This window comes from Amblyomma mixtum, chromosome 4, assembly GCF_055824585.1.
Source record: "Amblyomma mixtum isolate Tamu chromosome 4, ASM5582458v1, whole genome shotgun sequence".
Lineage (NCBI taxonomy): Eukaryota > Metazoa > Arthropoda > Arachnida > Ixodida > Ixodidae > Amblyomma > Amblyomma mixtum.
Window position 1 is genome coordinate 45,825,057 of NC_143015.1, and position 15,522 is coordinate 45,840,578.

General features: G+C 47.0%; 1 protein-coding gene across 1 annotated transcript in view; it reads right to left on the reverse strand.

The window, feature by feature from the left end:
- The window catches only part of LOC149346408 (fatty acid synthase-like), a 161,203-nt gene that overhangs the window by 3,956 nt on the left and 141,725 nt on the right, over positions 1–15,522 (reverse strand). Inside the window, 2 exon segments of the mRNA XM_089586406.1 lie at positions 3,821–4,078; positions 10,359–10,616. Of these exon segments, the coding sequence (XP_089442532.1) occupies positions 3,821–4,078; positions 10,359–10,616 (516 nt within the window).

Consider the following 15,522-nt stretch of genomic DNA (forward strand, 5'->3'; position numbering starts at 1 on the left):
TTTACATTTCTTGCCACCTCATTTTGCTGTTTCAGTATTTGCTGTATTCATCTAGGCATTCGCTATAGACATGTCACACAGCGTTCGTCGTGTATTTTTTGATCATAGCCCTTGTTCAAAACTGGCAATGCGACAGTTTTTTTTCTTATTCACGTAAATACATAAATGTATTCACGAGCTTAAAACATAGTGACTGGCTAGTTGGTTCTGCATACTGCTGCGCTGCAATTTTCCAGTATTCACGAGGTGTTCAGCGGGTCACCAGCAGGAAAGGTGAGCGGTTCGAGCGAGCTATGCCGTTTTTCAAAATAGAGAATGAGAAAAGGAGAAGCCAATCGGGGAGTTTTTCAGTACGCCAAATTAGGGTTTAGGGTTTTTAATTTCGTGACCAATAGTTTTATTTTGATTATTGCTGCACTAATTACTTTTTGATTCAGGTTAATATAATCTACCAGGGCGTCTCCCCTACGACTCACTCTCGCTATTTTCGCATTACTAGTGTGAACACGTTGACGGGTAAACACTAGATGGCCTTTTTTTTTCGAAAACAACGAGCAAAATGTGGGTGATATCCCAGCATAAATGACATGTGGCTGAAACTAGAATAACACGTAGGCTCAACGACCAGTGTGCGACAAAACGTTAGGAATTATTCCACATTTACACACTTTTGTAGCTTCGCTTTCTCATTCCGTGAAATAGAGAAAACACTATAGCAAGTACGGCAGCACGAGATATCAGGAGTGAATACGTGCATCAAACCTACATTGGGGATTCATGAATATAAAAATAAAATTGAGCACACTTGTTCCCTTACAACCTTACATTGTGCAGAAATCGCTGCAAAGACGGCCTGACGACGCAGCAGGAAGGTGAATTTGATCGCCTTCTTTTTAACAATTTAAGGGACTGCTTCAAAGCTTAGCGACGCGTAAAAGGCATTTCAAACAGCTTCAGAGCTTAAAAATATGCCATTTGTTAATGTCCAATGATCAGCAGGGACAATACGGCTAAATGTACTGAACAGTACTTCTTCAGCCGCCTCTCGTGAACATCTTCTACGCAGTGTGTTGGGGACTCTTTCTTTTCCAGGAAACAAAAAAAAATCCTGTACCCTCTGCTTCGCACAGTTGTCGGAGCTCATGACAACCCTCAGGTGAACACAGTTATCCCACAAATTCAGCATTCATGCAGAGAAACATCGTGTGGCGGCGCAAACAGAACTGCTTTTCGCACGCGCGCCACGCACCGTGCCGACGCGGCCACCGGCCGGAGTACCACAACTCCCAGGGTGCATCGCGGCGGCGGTGGCGTAGCGCAACTGCTGGTGAAATCGGTCTATTTCAATTTCATTTTCTTTTTGGTTTATAGAGCGCTTTTTCGGCATAGCATTCCCATCAGCGTAGTACATCAGAATACAGCTATGCCGTGCTAACTAGTACACTCGATAACTAATATTTAACTTTTTAACTATTCCTTAAGGCTCCTTAATTATTGAGAGATGTGTAGCCTACTGTGAGCAACATCCATATAAGTTTTGGGGATTTCGAAAACGCGCTTACTGTCGGCGCTGTGGTCCAATCAATTTTGGCTATTTCGGTGAGTTGCGTGCACCGGAGTGGTTGCTTTGCCGGCAAGCTTCTTCTAAGCGCGTGTATTTTGGCGCGATGTAGAAAAATTGTGTTTGGCCACATTCCCGACGATAACAGCGTTTTCGAGGTTATAAAAACTGGTATGAATATTACTTACCTTGGGCTTACTTACCTCTCAATAATTAAGAAGCCTAGTAGCAATTGTTAGAAAGTTACCTATTCAATATTTTTTCTCCAGCCTGCTAGTTGGCACGTCTCAGCAGTATTCTGATGTACTAGACTGCGGACAATGCTATGCCAAGAAAAGCGGTGTCCTAGCTAAATAAGATTATTTTTAGAAACTCTGCAACATCTCAGGTGAAACACCTTGTACATATCCTGCAGTGGCCGCTTTAAGTAGAAAACATGAGGGACTCTTATTACTGCTTATAGATTAATGTTAAGAGGATGATGAATGAATTTGTTTTTTAAAGTAGGACCCGAAGCTGGTGTGCCGTCACAGCAGTGTACCCACAACTGACACTTTTCCCTGGCTGTCTAGAATTTACCCCCACTCATGTTAAGAGAATAAATACTACGTTGTGGCCATGAAAAATGTTTTCGTTTGATTTGGAGCTAGGAGTAGCGTGACCGTAAAGCTTGCAGTGCGCTTTAGGGTGGACTAGAGTACCCACCTGCGCAGCTTTCGATTCTAACATCATGGTGCTGGTTCGATGTCATTTTAATGAACTGAAACAGTCTTGGGGTAAACCACTTCACAAATACGCACAGTAGAAGTGGCCGCTTCCCTTCATTATCTGATACATATATCTTTTTTACTTACCTTCATGGCAGCTAAGGTAGCCATGGGAGGCTATACTGTAAACTGGCCGGGTGCGTCATCAAGAAAATACCGAAATCAGAAAACAACAGCCTGTTACGCTCCCAAATCTACTGAAGTGAAGCTAGACATTTAACATATTTGGAGCCAGTTTTCCACTTGCTGACTGCAGTATCCACCAGGCACGATTCCTATACTGGCAAACTGGTGATCTCATAAAAAATGAGCACCAATCAGAAGTCACGACAGAACAAAGCAATGCACTGCCAGGTGAGGTTACAATGTTGTATTCTAAATAGGAGGGCAGGAAAGAGTCGAAGAAATTAAAGCGCAACCGGTTAAAGCACACATCTTGTACAGTTGGGACAGAACCCTGTGGACCACGTGCTGCTCAAACGATGCCAATAGCTCAATTAATAGCCGGTGGTTGGTGACCACGCTTATGGCGATAAAAGAACGACATTTTTACTTACCCCTCCACAAGTGTCGCCTCCAGCCGCCAGTTAATAGCAGAGCTACTGGCTTCGTTTGAGGAGCACGTGGTCCACAGGGTTTTGTCCCCGACTGCACATGCAGATTGCTAATATATACGAAATGTTTCACTCTAATGGCTTCCCTATCTCCAATTACAGTCACTATCCAGACTTCCGAACGTACCGTAAGCCCAGTCGCTAAATGTCAAATCGATGGCACGACTTTCTTATTCCAAAGGTTCTGGAATACACTGGTATCCTTCATCGTTCCCGCGCCAGAGTCACGAGACGAGCGTGCGTGCCGGCGGGAATGTGTTGAGAAGGTACTCTGGCTACTCTCCTCGTTCCCGACAATGGCATGACGTCACGACAGCGCACTGGCCCCTTAGGGAAGGGGTGCATGCCTTAGCTCGGGCACAACCAGTTGTCCCTAGCGAGGAATGCCCGAGGGGTTAAAAAGTGAAACTCGCGGCGGGAATGCTCTCTCTTGCCGCGGACCTCCTGCCGAAGTGCCCCGACGGACCCCCTTCCTGCCCGCCGACCCCCCGGACGACCCAACGCCGGTCGGCGAAGATTTGGTGAGCTACTGAACTTTACTTTATCGGATCCGACATTCTTCCGCAGTGGGCTTTACCTCGCGTTAGGACAATAAATGATTTCCTAGCATGCCCTGCCGTTGCCTATTTCGTCCGAACCTGCCGTGGCTGCGATTCTGCGCCACGGGTTGGGGAAGCGTGTAGCGTACGAGTAACGCCTGCGTGTAGCCGGCACGGAAGTTCGCCTTCCCGGCCGGCTGGACGCAGAGTGACCCCAGAGTGATCAGGTAATGAGCTGATCAGAAGAGATTGACCCCGTATCATATCAGAATTTACGCATAAGCAGGCACCAAGCATATATTACGGCTAGTGCACTGGGAAAGGCGTGATCGGGCTAACCTCTGAAAGACCATAGTCGGGCGGCATTTGCTGCGCCATCTTTCGCAGGGTAGAAGGCTTGATCAACGTCGCATGTCCTTGGAACTTGGCTTGGGGCTGGTAGGCTGACCCAGCCACAACACAACTACAAAAAAGGCGCATGGATGTGGCCAGGTCCTGACGGCTAGCCCTCACGTCGGGAAGGCCCTCGAGGAGTATTTCGATGACCGCCTCCTGCTTCGCTTCGTAACTGGAGTACCGGTCCAGCTTTCTGCGCACCTGCGCAGGCGTAACAGGAAAATAAGCCTAGTTCATTTCTGAAATTATGAAAAGTAACTAAATGAAGATGACAAAAAGGGAACGCCGGCCCTGGGCGTAATACAACTACCTTAAAATTAGCAGTCCACGAAATACCCTCTTCCAAAACCGCAAGTTGTCCCCCTTTTTTTTGCCACCATATATCATTCACAATGTGAAACCAGAAGGGCAGTCCTATATTAAATCATTTCGATAGGTTAAATATTTTTTTATTCTCATTACGGATTCAATACCGCGGGCAAATAAAGCCAAGAGTGCTTCATTTCCACGTTAACCCGGTATTTATTCTTCAGTGCCGACTGGGTGTCTAGAACTCGCGACAACACAAGGCACTTTCTTGGCAATGGCACTTTCTGGCACTTTCCTGAGCACACACATCCATTATGACACCATTCATGGCACAATGTCAATGGGAAGGTACAGTTGCGCTCGTACTATGTGACTGCCTTCGGTCTGACCGTGAATGTACATCACGTTCATCAACATCACGTTGATGAACATCACGATGTTCATCACGTGTTCTGAAGGTCTAATGGCTTCGAGAAGCACATTTCTTTCTGTGTTCTGATCTTTCTTTTCTTTTAACTCTTTCTGTCACTCCCTGCACCTCCCCGTCCCAGCATGTGCGGTAGCAAACTGGTCACTTCCTAGTTTTTTTCTTTTATTATTCGTGAAGTCTGCCTTGAGGCATAAGTTGAGAAAAGGGGGAGTGGAATGTAGGTTACGTCACTTCCTAGTTAACCTTCCGGCCTTTCCCATAATCTCTATTTCTATGGCACACGGCTTACAGTTGTAACCTGGTTAACCTAATTATTGCTTAAGTGCCTGAATTTATTAATTAACAAAAGACGGATGTGGAAGACTTCGACGATCACATACTTGGAACATGAGATTACATACCTGCCTCACTCTTCGATCCGGGCCGCGGCGGCCGAATTTGGATGGAGGCGAAATTCTAGAGGCCCATGTACCGGGAGACGTCAGTGCACGTTAAAGAACCACCGGTATTCGAAATTTCCAGAGCCCTTAACTACGGCGTCTCTCATAGCCTGATCGCTTTGGGACGTTAAACAATATGAACCAAACCTTCGTCTCCTTAGAGAAAGTTCCATGCGCAGCTGTGGCATCAAGCTTTTGCTAATCAGGGCAGTGCTGGCTTTTGTTTAGAGGTAATTTAACGCAGGTTGACAGGGTAACAAATTCATAGGTGCCCAAGCACCACTATGAACTATGGCGTGCTACTTCGGTATGGCGGGCTACGGTAGATTGCACCCAAATGCGGTCCTTAACGTGCAGACAAATTTCGTGCACATGCTTTTTATTTCCCGCCATCGTGGAAACCGGATGCTGCGACCAGGATCGAAATCGCGAACTAGTTCTCGTCAGACGAACTTTGCAGCCACTAAGTTACTACAGCGGGTGGTGGCGCAGTGACGTGATAACCATTGTACCTCCACACGGCTACCGTTGTGAGTACTTTGGTAACGAAGATTTGGTTTGGTTTATGGAGGTTTAACGTCCCAAAGCAGCTCAAGCTATGAGGGACGCCGTAGTAAAGGGCTCCGGAGATTTCGACTCCCTGAGGTTCTTTACCGTGCACTGACATCGCACAGTACACGGGCCTCTAGAATTTCGCCTCGATCGAAATTCAACCGCCTTGGCCGGGATTGAACCCACGTCTCTCGGGTGAGCAGTCGAGCGCCATAAGAAGACTGTGCGAATTACTGTGTTTAAAGGATGACATGCGCTAGCAAGAGCATCTGTGCCAATTTCGACAGTTGCAAGTTGTAATAGCAGCATGTCACTAACATTATATTCGGACATAAACAGCTTTATTTGGCTATATGGTGAACCTGAGCATTCCCGCGGTCCCTGAACGATGTTAGCCGGGAACTTGCCGCGAATTGGAGCTAAAAGCATTTTACGCTTAATGCAAAAGTTGCAGCTGATAGAGGAGGAGGACAAAAGAGACCACGTAAAAGAGAAGCCTTGTTTCTCCATTTGTTAACCTTACTGCAAACCTGAGGGGGGAAATATATGAGCTTCAGGTCTATGAGTCTGTCAGTCTCTTTTTGACTCGTGGGGCTCGTTGACGTAAGCAAGCAGTGGGGAGGTATTAATAGACTTGGTTCGATAGCTTTTGCAAGGGCGAATTAGATGCTGCTTAACTTCATATGCTGTAGGTGTATGTTGCCCAGGGCTTGTGTGACTCGTTTGGGCCTAATTATCGTAATTATCGTCACCCTGGGCAAACTCCTCTCCCATTACACAACACGGCTAGAGAATTACGTGAAACGGGATACGTGTCCTGACTTAACCTTCACTCGCAACATACGACACGCAGATTGGCTCAACACCGAGGAGACCCTCGGTAGCGACCACTGCATCCTTAACACTACACTACGCACACGCCCTCTCAAGCGTCCCAGAACACAAGCCCGTATCCCAGATTGGACGAAATTCAGGCAAAATTTTCACTCACTTGACAATACACCCATTTCCGAGCAAGGATACCCAGCATAATCACAACAGCTGCTGACACACCTTTGCTCGCATGAAACTCAGATCCAGCCCTCAGAGGCGGTCACGGACGCGGATAACCACCTTCTACACCTCTGCGAAGCTCGTCGCAGCCTCGTCAGCCGTTGGCGACGCCAAAAACACAACAGAAAGCTTAAAGCTCGAATTGCCGAGCTTACCCAGAAAGCGGCAGAGTACGCGGCCCAACTCACCGACTCCAACTGGTTGGATAGATGCAACACGGCCGCGCGACTAATGTCCAGCCGCAACACATGGCGTCTCTTTCGAGCCCTAATCGACCCAACCCAAACACGAACCGAAACACAGAAACATTTGCAGCGAACCGTGCACGCTTTCCCTGGAAACACGACTCAACTGGCAGAGAAACTTCGGGACCAGTATCTGTGTACAGCCCAAGACCCCCGTGGATCTGCATACTTTTATGCAGGCAGAGAAAACACGGAGCTGAATCAACCTTTCCAGCTCCATGATCTGCGGGCGGCTCTCGCCAAAATGAAAAGGGGGACTGCGCCAGGAAGGGATAAGGTCTCCGTCAAGCTTTTGACGAACCTGCCCGACTTAGCATACCAGTCCCTCCTAGACTACATCAATGCAATTTTGCGCGCGGACACCCATCGACTGGAAAACGGCTCTGGTCACTTTTATTGCTAAAGCAGGAAAACCAGTAGACACAGATACACCTCCGCCCCATCTCTCTCACCTCCTGTGTGGGCAAATTAATGGAGACGATGGTGCGGGATCGGTTATCTGCATATCTTGAAAACAAACATGTCTTAGCGAGCACCATGTTCGGATTCCGCCCACACGGATCCGCACAGGCTGTGTCCTCCTGCAACTCAATCGGGAAGTCCTAGACCCCCTCGAATGCCTCCATAATGACCGGGTAATACTCGCCTTGCCTCTTAAAGGGGCATTTGACAATGTAACACACGAGATCATACTCACAAATTTAAGCCAGACCGACTGTGGCCTCAACACATTCCAGTACATAAGTCAATTCTTAATGGATCGTCAATCCTACATCCCAATCCAAGATACAGAGCATGGTCCTTATATATACGGCACGCGGGGAACCCCCAAGGCGCGGTACTTTCCCCGCTGCTCTTCAATCTGGCCATGATGCACCTGCCAGCCCAGCTGAGTGGTGTCGCCGGCGTGCAGCACGCCCTGTACGCTGATGACATCACTCTGTGGGCCACGCACAGCAGCACAGGGGACATTGAAACCAGCCTGCAAACAGCGGCGACGATAGTGATCCGCTACGCCCGCCGCTGCGGTCTTCAATGTTCCCTTCAAAAATCTGAATTTGTGCACCTCCGCCACTCACAGAAGTGCACAACTAAAATATCTCTTTCTCTTGAGAGCTGTCCGATACGCGAAAGTGATGAGATACGGGTACTCGGACTCTACATCCCCAAACACAGACGGCCAGACACTACATTGGCCAAACTCCGTAAGGTAGGTGACCAGGTGGGCCGCATGGTCCGCCGGGTTTCAAACAAACGCGGGGGGTTACGAAGTAGGGATGCCTTGCGGCTGGCAAACGCCTTTGTAACCAGTCGAATTCTCTATTCGACTCCTTATCTCCACCTACGGAAACAAGAGGTGGATGCGCTTGAGGTCATCCTTCGCAAAATTATTAAGCGTGCCCTTGACCTCCCCGTCACTACTTCAAACAGCCCTTGGGGCGGTGAATACTTTTAGGGAGCTCCGGCAGGCGCACGTTACAAACCAGTACACGCGGTTGTCGCTAACGGAGTCGGGTCGCCGCCTTCTTGCTCGAATCCATATCCAACACTCCACTCCCATGGAAGACAGGTTTCGCATCCCAGAACTGTAGAGACGTGCCCTCCACGTGCGGCACACGAAGACCATAACGGTCGGCGCCTGGCACGAGCGGAAGCGCTAGCCCGACATTATGGCAAGAAAGCAGGTGTATACTACGTGGACGCCTCCGGTCCTCACCACGGGGGATGGTACACTGTCGCGGTAGTTCACAACAGCAACACAGTTAACGGCCTCACCTTCAGAGCCCGTAGTGCAACACAAGCAGAAGAGGTCGCGATTGCTCTCGCGGCCTCACATTCCGATTCAAAATACAAGAAGAAAAAACTGGGCAAGTTGGAACGGATTCCTCTTAAAGCAGCGCGAAGCACAGGACGTAGTGGAAGAACGAGAGACGACACGAGCGCTAACAACTGACAGTTACTGAGCGCTATCTAACAGTTGTTAGATAGCGCTCGTGTCGTCTCTCGTTCTTCCACTACGTCCTGTGTTTCGCGCTGCTTTAAGATCAAAATACATAATCACCGACTCGCGAGGGGCCTGCCGGAACGTCGAACAACGCTGCACTCCCTTCCTAGCCTTTCGAATCTATCAAAATTGCATACGGGATATGGACCTTGCGCACCGTTACCTTATATGGGCGCCTGCTCATCGGGGGTTGACTGGAAACGAGGCAGCAGACGCAGCCGCCCGCACGCTCTCTCACCGGGTTGTTTTCTCCTCCCCAGCCGATCAGGAACCCAATCCTAATCCGATCTATAGATTCAAAGATATTACAACGTATCATCAAGACAGTCATCGCCTTTACCCTCGCCCTTGTAAAGGCCTGAAGAAGGCGGATGAGCGGCTCCTTCTCCGCCTTCTCACCAATACATTTCTGTGCCCGGCAGCACTAAAACATTTTGACCCCTCCTTTAACGGCAGCTGCCCGCACTGTAGCGCGGTGTCTTCTGACACCTATCACATGGTGTGGGCCTGCCCCTCCAACCCGGCTATTCCCCCCATCCCCAACCCAACCCGGGAGGACTGGGAGGCGAACCTGCTCGGCTGCCACAACTTACAGGCCCAACAAGCCTTAGTCGGGCGCGTCCGGGCGGTGGCCACGCCACTGGGGTCCCATATTCGGGACCTCCACCTTGTCTTTGTAAGGATCAGTTTCTTAAGGGCTGATCCAAACATACCTCCTGTCCCTTTTTAATAAATGTTTTCACCACCACCACCTCTCACGTTTGTAGCAAATTCCTCGTACGTTACCGCATTGAACTTTACCATCCAGCAAGAGCCTAGACGCAGCCCTTGCCTCTGTTTTTCCGCTCTGGGTGTTCGTCTCCATTAACCTCAGAAGCAAGTGACTTTCTGTTTTCCCTATGGCGCCTGCTGCCAAAATGTATTCTCTGCCACTTTGTCTTTATTATCGTACACCCGCGACAGTTCTTCAGTTCACCTAGCTTTCTCTCCATTTATTGATGTCACAAGTGCCGTTTACTTTGTTAACGCTAACCGGGCTGCCTCATTTTGGCACCCCCGAATTTTAATTTTATTTTGCCTAAGTTTAATCCTATTGGGCGAGTACTGGCGACAAACATCTGTCATGCTGTTACGTGGCTGGAAGCTGAAGAATGGGAAGCGATGAACGACGAACGTAAGATGATATCATGGCCGCTGGCCTAAAGCGAGCGCTCCGTCTTGCGCCACTGCCGGCTTCGTCTGCTTCATCACAATACTTTCTTTTTAAGGGAAATCGGTACACCGGATTTTGATGGTGTAAGCCCGGACGTGCGAAGTTCCCCGAAGATCTTAGATTTCGATTGGAGGTATTCGTGTAATACCCAGTTAATATGGTGTTTCCGGTGTAACAGACAATAAAAAAAATATCTGGTGCTAAAATGGGGTGCACCGGTCCCCTTGCACCTACCTCTTGAATGTCGACGTCCAGATACTGAACAAGAAATCTGACCAGCAGCAGTGTCTCCAGCTGGTTTTTTTCTGAGTAGCGAGACCGCCAGTGAGCCGTGTGTGCGTCTACGAAGCTGGGCGAACCATCCAGTAGGGTTAGACTGCCGACGCTGTGCTTGGAAGCCTGGAGCTGTAAGGCTATCTCAAATGCCACCGTGGCACCAAACGAGTAACCAACCAAGTGGTACGGGCCCGCGGGCTGTGACTCCAGCAGTTTCTGCGCAGAGCAGAACATAAAACACACAATTGGTTGTTAGGAAGAATATGAAGCATTGCCCATGAAGAGTAGTGGTTTCTACAAGAAAATTCATTGTTGACTGCAGTGGCAACATTGAGTGAGGTGGTCAGACCTGTGACGCAGCTGAACATGCTCAGAATTTCTGACTCCGGACAGGCCGCCATCAAAAAAAGAACCGGGGATTTTTAACACTAGAGACTTATGCATTGAGGCTAGTCTAGCAGTGCTGCTCGAGGGACTAGCGGAAACTAAATGGAATGCTATTGGGCTCTGTGAGCTTAGAAGGACCGATTAGGCGTATACAGTGCTGAATGACCGGCGCTTACAATACTTTCGTGGATTAGCATAAAGGTGAGAACGAGGTGTCGGATTCCTTTTCAGTAAGTATATAGCTAACAACATAGAGGAATTGCATAGTATTAACGAGAGAGTGGCAGTTATCGAAATTAGGCTTAATAAGAAGTACAAGATGAAAGTGGTGAATGTCTACGCGCCTAAATCCAGCCATAATGACCAGTTCGTGAAAAGCTTCTATGAAGTGGAATTGGGGATGGGCAAGATAAAAACACTGTACACTGTACTGATGGGTGACTTCCATGCGCCGGCAGGCAAGAAGCAGGCCGGAGACCAGGCAGTAGGCTACTATGGCATAGGCTCTAGGAATAGCACGGGGAGTTTTTAGTAGCGTTCGAAGAAAGGTACTTTATGGATTATGAATACCTTCTACCTCAAACGAAAGAACAGGAAGTGGACGTCGAGGAGCCCCAGTGCTGACTAAAACGCAATTGACTGCGCGTCCATGCCAGCATCGTGCAGGATGTGGCGGTTCTTGGAAAGGTGACGTGTAGCGACCATAGGATTATAAGGTATCTAATTAGCCTAGACTTGAAGAGGGAACAGAAGAAACAAGTTAAGGGGAAGCAAACTCAAGAATTAGCAGTAAGTGCCAATGTAGAGGAATTCGGGATATTGCTTCAGAGCAGATATTCAGCTTTAAATGAGGACGATGGCCTCAACGTTCAAGCAATCCGCGATAACCTCGCAGATATCATTACAGAGTGCGCAGTCAGAGTAGGTGATAGGAAAGCTTGACAGGATAAAGGAAAGATATCTGAAGAAACGGAAGACCTCACTAAGAAACGCCGAAGCGTTAAAGCGTCAGACCCCGCAGAGAGAATACAGCTGGCAGAGCTATGAAAGTCAATAAATAAGCGCAAGGCAGCAGACGAAAGAAATTTTAATGCAGGAAAAATCGATCACGCTCTAAAGAACGAAAGTAGCCTTAAAGCGGTGAAGAAAGAAATAGGCATAGGCAAAAATCAGACGTGTGCGTTAAGAGACAAAGTGCAATGTCACTAGCAATATGGATAAGATAAAGTATCCGAAAAGTTCCACGCAAATCTATACAGTAGCGCTTCTAATAAGAACGTTAACTAGGGAGGCAATAGAGCACAGCAATGAGACATCCCGCCAGTAAAGAAAGAGGAAGGAGGAAAAAGCGTTAGGGTCAATGCGAAAGGGGAAAGCTGCCGGTGGGACTCGTTAGGACTGAAGCTTGGGTGAGTTGGTATGCCTGAGTTGGTATGAGTTGGCTTCTCTATTTCGCGCTGTTCTTCTTGAAAGTGGCAGCCGGTGAGCATCAGGCAACAGCAGGTCTGTTGAAGGACGGAAGGGAGGTCGTGCAAGAAAAACTAGCCACCCTGTGTGAGCAGTGCCTTAAGACCTGGAGCGTACCAGTAGCTTGGAAGAACGCTAATGTAACCTTATTCGACAAGAAACGATAATTAAGAATGGAAAAATTGCAGTGCGATCAGCTTACTTTTCGTTGCCTATAAAGTATTAACAAAAGTAATCACTAAGAGAGTAAGGCCAACATTGACTTCGATCAACCAAATGATGAGGCAGGGTTTCATAAAGAGTACTCGATAATAGGCCATATTCACGCAATCAAGCAGGTGATAGAGAAATGAGAAGAGTATAGCCAACCTCTATATATAGCTCTCATTGATTGTGAGAAAGTATTTGGTTGAGTGAAACCCCAGCAATCATGCAGGAATTGTAGAATCAGGGTGTCATCATCATCATCATCAGTCGGACTACTCACTGCAGGACAAGGGCTCCTTACATACCTCTTGGATTAGCCCTGTCCTGTGTCAGCTGCGGCCACCCTATCCCCACTATGTGAAAATACTGGAAGATCAAAACAAGCTCTTTATATTTGCCTTGAAAAGGTGCAGATTGTGGAGGCACAGAAAAAGCTGTCAGATACAGCTTGGCAAAGCTGCAATCCCCTTTCGCTTGGCAGCGGGTTGAAAGACAGAGTTCTCAAACGAAGGAAATCGCACAGCGTCATAAAAGCTATATAACAAAGAACATATACAAAAAACAAAGCAGCGTTATACAATATTGAAATGCTATTCACACTGGGCAAACACTGGTAGCGGTAGCAAAGAAAAACGATAAACATATCCTGCATATCAACGCATATAACACACAAAGATTTTTTTGACGAACTCAAGATGTAAAAATTATTACCTACATGCGTATTTAACAGGAAAGGAAGAGTGAACTGCAGGAGTTCTCTACATCAGTTTATTCGAGGGATCGGGAGTACCCAAGTCTCCCCATACCGTGTCGTATAGCTTGCTTCTCGAGCACGTAGTTCAGCACAGTTGCGTATGTAGTAGACATTCCTATTTATTTCGAGCTTCAATCAAACACTGAAGCAATGTTTATAGAAGTTTTGAATTTTTAGCACACCACTTTGTCGGAAGAGATCCGCGCTTGGCGAATCCCAGGGGACATTGTAAAGAAGACGAAGGAACTTTTTTTCGAATAATATATATACTCTGAAGACAGCTAACCATGGCTGCACCCCACACTTAGTGACAGTAGTTTAAATAGGAGACGAAAACGGCCTTCACCTATCATTACACCTATCGTTACACCTATCATTTTTCTTTCCATAGCTCGCTGCGTTGCCCTTAACTTAAGCTGAACTCTTTGTTAGCCTCCACGTTTCTGCCCCACAGGTGAGTACCGGTAAGTTAAAGCTGTTGTATACTTTTCTCTTGAGAGATATTGGTAAACTGCCATATGCGCTTCCCCCCATTCTTATTCTTCTAGTTATTTCCCTCTCATGATCCGGATCAGCGGTCACTACCTGCCCCAAGTAGACATATTTTCTTACTACTTCCAGCACCTCGCTACCAATTGCGAACTGCTGCTCCCTTGCTAGGCTGTTGAACATTGCTTTGGTTCTCTGCATGTTAATTTTTAGTCCCACCATTCTGCTCTGTCTGTCTAACTCATTGATCATGCTTTGCAGTTCATGTCTTGAGTGGGTTAACAATGCAATGTCATCAGTGAATCGCAGATTACTCAGGTATTCTCCATTAACTCTTATCCCCAACTCTTTCCATTTCAGGCCCCGGAATACCTCCTGTATGCTGGCGGTGAATAGCATTGGCGAGATCGTGTCTCCCTGCCTGACACCTTTCCTTATTGGAATGTTATTGCTGACTTTAAGGAGGATTATGGTTGTTGTGCAATCATTATAAATATCTTCTAATATTTGCACATAACACAATACACCCTGATTCTGCAATGCCTGCATAAGAGCTGAGGTTTCCACTGAGTCAAATGCTTTCTCGTAATCAGTGAAGGTTATATGTAGGGGTTGGTTATATTCTGCACATTTCTTTTTCACCTGAGTGATAGCGTGAATGTGGTCTATCGTCGAGTATCCTTTACGAAAGCCTGCCTGATCATTTAGTTGATTGAAGTCTAAGGTTGTTCTGACTATGTTAGTGATTACCGTAGTAAATACCTTGTAGGCAACGGACAGTAAGCTGATTGGTCTGTAATTCTTCAAGTCCATGACGTCTCCTTTCTTATGAATTAAGATAATATTAGCGTTCTTTCAAGCTTCTGGTACGCTCCAGGTCACAAGGCATTGCGTACACATGGTGGCTAGTTTTTCTAGCACAGTCTCTCCTCCATCCTTCAACAAATCGACTGCTACCGGATACTAGCTGCTTTCCCCCTTTGCATTGCTACTAAGGCTTTATTTACTTCCTCCTTTATTACTGGCAAAATGTCCCATTGTTGTGCTCTACTGCCTCTCTCAGTAGCGTTGTTATTACATTCGTTACTGTACAGATTTGTGTGGAACTCTTCGGCAACTTTAACTCTATACTTATCCATATTGTTCATAACATTGTGCACTTTGTCTCTTAGCGCATACAGCTGGCTTTTACCTATGCCTAGTTTTCTCTTCGCGACTTCCTCCGTTCTTTAGAGCATGCTTGATTTTCTCCATGTTAAACTTACTTATATCGGCTACCTTGTGCTTTTCGATAGCTCTGCTAAATCTATTTTGTCTGTGGAGTTATACGTCCTCCTGCTTTGACGTTTCTTAATCAGACCTTTAGGCTCTTGAGATAGCTTGCTGGTATCCTGTCGAACCATCCTACCGCCTATCTCTGCGCCACACTCTATAACGATAGATGTGAGATTATCGTTTATTGTTTCAACATTACAGTCGTCTTCTTCAGTTAAACCGGAAAATTCGTTCTGCAGCGAAATCCTCAATTCCTCTACCTTCCCTCTTAACGCTAACTCGTTATTAGCCTTCCGCTTCACTAGTTTCCTCCGCTCTCTCTTCAATCTAAGCTAATACGAGACTTTACCATGCAGACGTGTGCAAACACTCTTAATTTAATCGACCTGTGCGTCATAAGATCATTAGTATGCAACAGGAATAATAAAGGTCTAAATACTGAACCTAGCGGTACCACTGATCTTACTTCGCATGTGCTGGACATAGTTCCTTCGATGAATGCGAACTGTCGGAAATCAGTCAAGAAGCTCTCAATCGATTATA